The 3,545-nt window shown below is 45.6% G+C and overlaps 1 protein-coding gene across 1 annotated transcript in view; it reads left to right on the top strand.

The window, feature by feature from the left end:
* Positions 1–2,462, top strand: part of LOC143291455 (uncharacterized) — a 7,635-nt gene extending 5,173 nt beyond the window's left edge. Inside the window, exon 5 of the mRNA XM_076601323.1 lies at positions 1,600–2,462. Within this exon, the coding sequence (XP_076457438.1) occupies positions 1,600–1,706 (107 nt within the window). The 3' untranslated portion in view covers positions 1,707–2,462. The remainder of the gene's footprint in view (positions 1–1,599) is intronic.
* Positions 2,463–3,545: the final 1,083 nt, after the last annotated feature.

Genomic DNA, 3,545 nt, shown 5'->3' with positions numbered 1-3,545 from the left:
CACACACACACACACACACACACACACACCTATGCACGTGCGGGCGTACACGCACACACATACACATAAATGCTCTCGCACGAGTGTGCATTTGAGCAACCCCCCTTTCCCCCCCCACCCCCTTCCCCCCATACACGAAAAAATGCACACAGGCGCATATTTGAATGTTTACGCACATATGAATGCATGCACGCATATACATGCATATCAACACACACACACACACACACACACACACACACACACACACACACATGCACACGCACTTGCACACACACACTAAATGGTAAATGGACATGCAGAATGAAAAGTGCACAATCCATTCATACCCACATAGTCCGGACTCATTTGTCTCCTCGTAAGTTTATTAAAAATACTGAGGCAACAAGCTCGGGTTAAGTTGCGTCTGTAAGTTTTGTGTGTTGCTTCATTCAAATCGATGTCCATGTACCTGTGTAATCTGGACGGGAGACAGGCAGGCAGGCAGGCAAACAGACAAAGCACAAAGAAAAGCAAAAAGGAATCTACTGAAAGAAGAATGGGTTGGTAACAACAAAGTGGTTTCTCATGTCGTTGCAGAACTGAAGAGAATTGATATTGACGATGTGTCATTTGTGATAAACTAATCTTATCATCTGGACATTCAAAAATACATTTGCTGATTAATAAATCTTTGAACACTTAATGACTTTATAACCGAATCTGGATGTGAAGGCATCCACCTCCAATATGTAAATTAACACTGGGAGGTTTTCTCAAGTAGGCCTCCCTGAAGGCATTTTTTGGGGGACCAGCATTATATTTTCAGACATTGTCTGCAATTAATGTGGATGTTCTTCCAAGCATGCTCAGGACAACTTGAAGAAATTTGTTTTGTGACTGGGAAGGGTTTGCTGTCATTATTGACGATTTTGGTGGTGGTGGTGGTGGTGATTTCTGCGTTGCTATTGTTGTTGCTGTTGTTGTTGCTGTTGTTGCTGCTGTTGTGCATCGTCGTGTGTTTCTTCTGTCTGTCTTCCGGAACGTCTGTAAACACGATACAGTGGAGTGATGGCCTAGAGGTAACGCGTCCGCCTAGGAAGCGAGAGAATCTGAGCGCGCTGGATTGAATCACGGCTCAGCCGCCGATATTTTCTCCCCCTCCACAACACCTTGAGTGGTGGTCTGGACGCTAGTCATTCGGATGAGACGATAAACTTAGCGCACGCAAAAGAACCCACGGCAACAAAAGGGTTGTTCCTGGCAAAATTCTGTAGAAAAATCCACTTCGATAGAAAAAACAAATGAAACTGCACGCAGAAAAAAGGGGGGATGATGGGAGGGGGGGGGGGAGGAGCGGGGGGGGTGTGGGGGGGGGGGGGGGGGGTTGGGGCGCTGTAGTATAGCGACGCGCTCTCCCTGGGGAGAGCAGCCCGATTTTCACGCAGAGAAATGTGTTGTGATAAGAAATACAAATACATATACAAATGCATTTTGTGCCGCTATCGTTGCTCCCGTTGTCAGTATTGCATGATACTCACTCTTTCTGTCTCTCTACCCGCCTGTCCACCCTCAGTATACCTATACTATAAACATGGCATGTCCCACCACCCACCCCAGACACGAGTGAAAACGGTGCCAGCGTGGTGGGCCTCACGTCTGCTCTGGCGCTGGTCAGCCTGACTGTCAGCCTCCTCCTGCTCCTGCTGCCGCCCTTCACGGGATGAGTGCCTTTCCTGCTCCATCGTCCGCTCCTCTTCCTGTCTTCCCTGTTCGTATGATGTGGCGGAACTGGGACTTCCTCATTCTGCCTTGACACAACAGCGGCGGAGGAAGGGCGGATGGACGAGGGAGCCTTGTACGAACTTTCCAAAAATACAGCTCTCTCTCTCTGTCTCTGTCTCCCTCTCTCTCTCTGTGTCTCTCTCTCTCTCTATCTATCTATCTATCGCTCGCTTTGTCTCTCTCTCTCTTGCGCGCGCTTGTTATGCTTGTCTATCTCTCTCTTGCTCTATCGCACTCACTCGTTTGATCTGGCTCTTTTGCTCGTTCTCTCTCTCTCTCTCTCTCTCTCTCTCTCTCTGTGTTTCTCTCTTTCGCTTGCTCTGCCCCTCTCTCGTTCTCTCGCTCGCTCGCTCTGTCTCTCTCTTGCTCACTCGCTCGTCCGCACAACCGCAAACATCCAGTTACACACTTCGCCCCATTTTTTCCCCTCTTCATGCTGCGTGAATTTTTGACTTCTTGATTAAGTTTGTGTTTTTCTGACTTCTGAAGTGCTACGTTTATTTTCTACGGTGTTTTTCAACCGCTACTGGTTTTGTGTGCTTACGTTCCCATAACTTTTCCTCCCTCCCTCTCTCTCTCTCTCTCTCTGTCTCTCTCTCTCTCTCTCTCTCTCTCTCTCTCTCTCTCTCTCTCTCTCACGTTCACAAATAAGTGTGATATTTATGAGTAAGTGTCATATTAAAATGATCAAAATCCCGTTCGATACTGCCTGTGTTTAATTGAAATTTCGTTGTTATTCTTTTCTTGTCTATTCGTTTTTGGTTGGTTGGTGGTTTATTGTTGTTCTTTTGTCGTCTTTTTGTTGTTGTTGTCGCTGCTGCTATTTTTTTTTCCCCTCAAGGCCTGACTAAGCGCGTTGGGTTACGTTGCTGGTCAGGCATCTGCTTGGCAGATGTGGTGTAGCGTATATGGATTTGTCCGAACGCAGTGACGCCTCCTTGAGCTACTGAAACTGAAACTGAAGCTGCTGCTATTGCTTTAAAAGACACATTTAGGTGATGAGAAGACAGTACCAAATACAATGACAAAGACAGAACAAAGGAAGAACAAAAAATTATATATATAAAAAAGAAGAAAAAAAACACAAAAAAAACGTGCATGGACACTTCTATTCTTTTTTCAAATGTGCCATTAAAAAGACTCAGATTTAAATCAATCAAGATTTGTCAGGTGGACAACACTCAACCGCCAACGTCAGCCCATTTTCCGAATACATTACTAGTTACAGAACTATGAATAAATAAATGAAAATATAATTTCTAAAAAAAAAAAATGATCACACACACACACACACACACACACACACACACACACACACACACACACACACACACACATACAAATCGTAAATTCTCACACAATAAACCATTGTTCGCGGCTTGGGTTTCCTCAAGTAAAGAAAGGAAACAGCCCCTATTGTAAATCTGCAAATTTATTAGCGAATGTCAAACAACTTATTCCACAGTGAATCTACTACTGGAACTCTCATACTCCCACATGTATGTTCAACGATCGTTACACCTCTCACTCTCTCTCTCTCTCTCTCTCTCTCTCTTTTACGGCCATCGGCTCAATGAATTCATATCCACTGCGTCTAGGGCTCTGCATAGGTAGGCGGGGCCCAGTCCTCACCCGTTCCGCCATTTTAACATTCCCCAACCGAAGTCGGGTACTCAGTCACACTTTGGTGGAGTGAGGGAAATCGGAATAAAGTGCCTTTCACAGGGAGAAGACATCATGCCGAAACAGGCCTCGAACTCGGATCACTGGTGAAGACAAGA

The sequence above is a fragment of the Babylonia areolata genome, chromosome 1 (genome assembly GCF_041734735.1).
Source record: "Babylonia areolata isolate BAREFJ2019XMU chromosome 1, ASM4173473v1, whole genome shotgun sequence".
NCBI lineage: Eukaryota > Metazoa > Mollusca > Gastropoda > Neogastropoda > Buccinidae > Babylonia > Babylonia areolata.
Note: the sequence above shows the minus strand (reverse complement) of the source record. Positions and strands in the feature narration are given on the sequence as shown.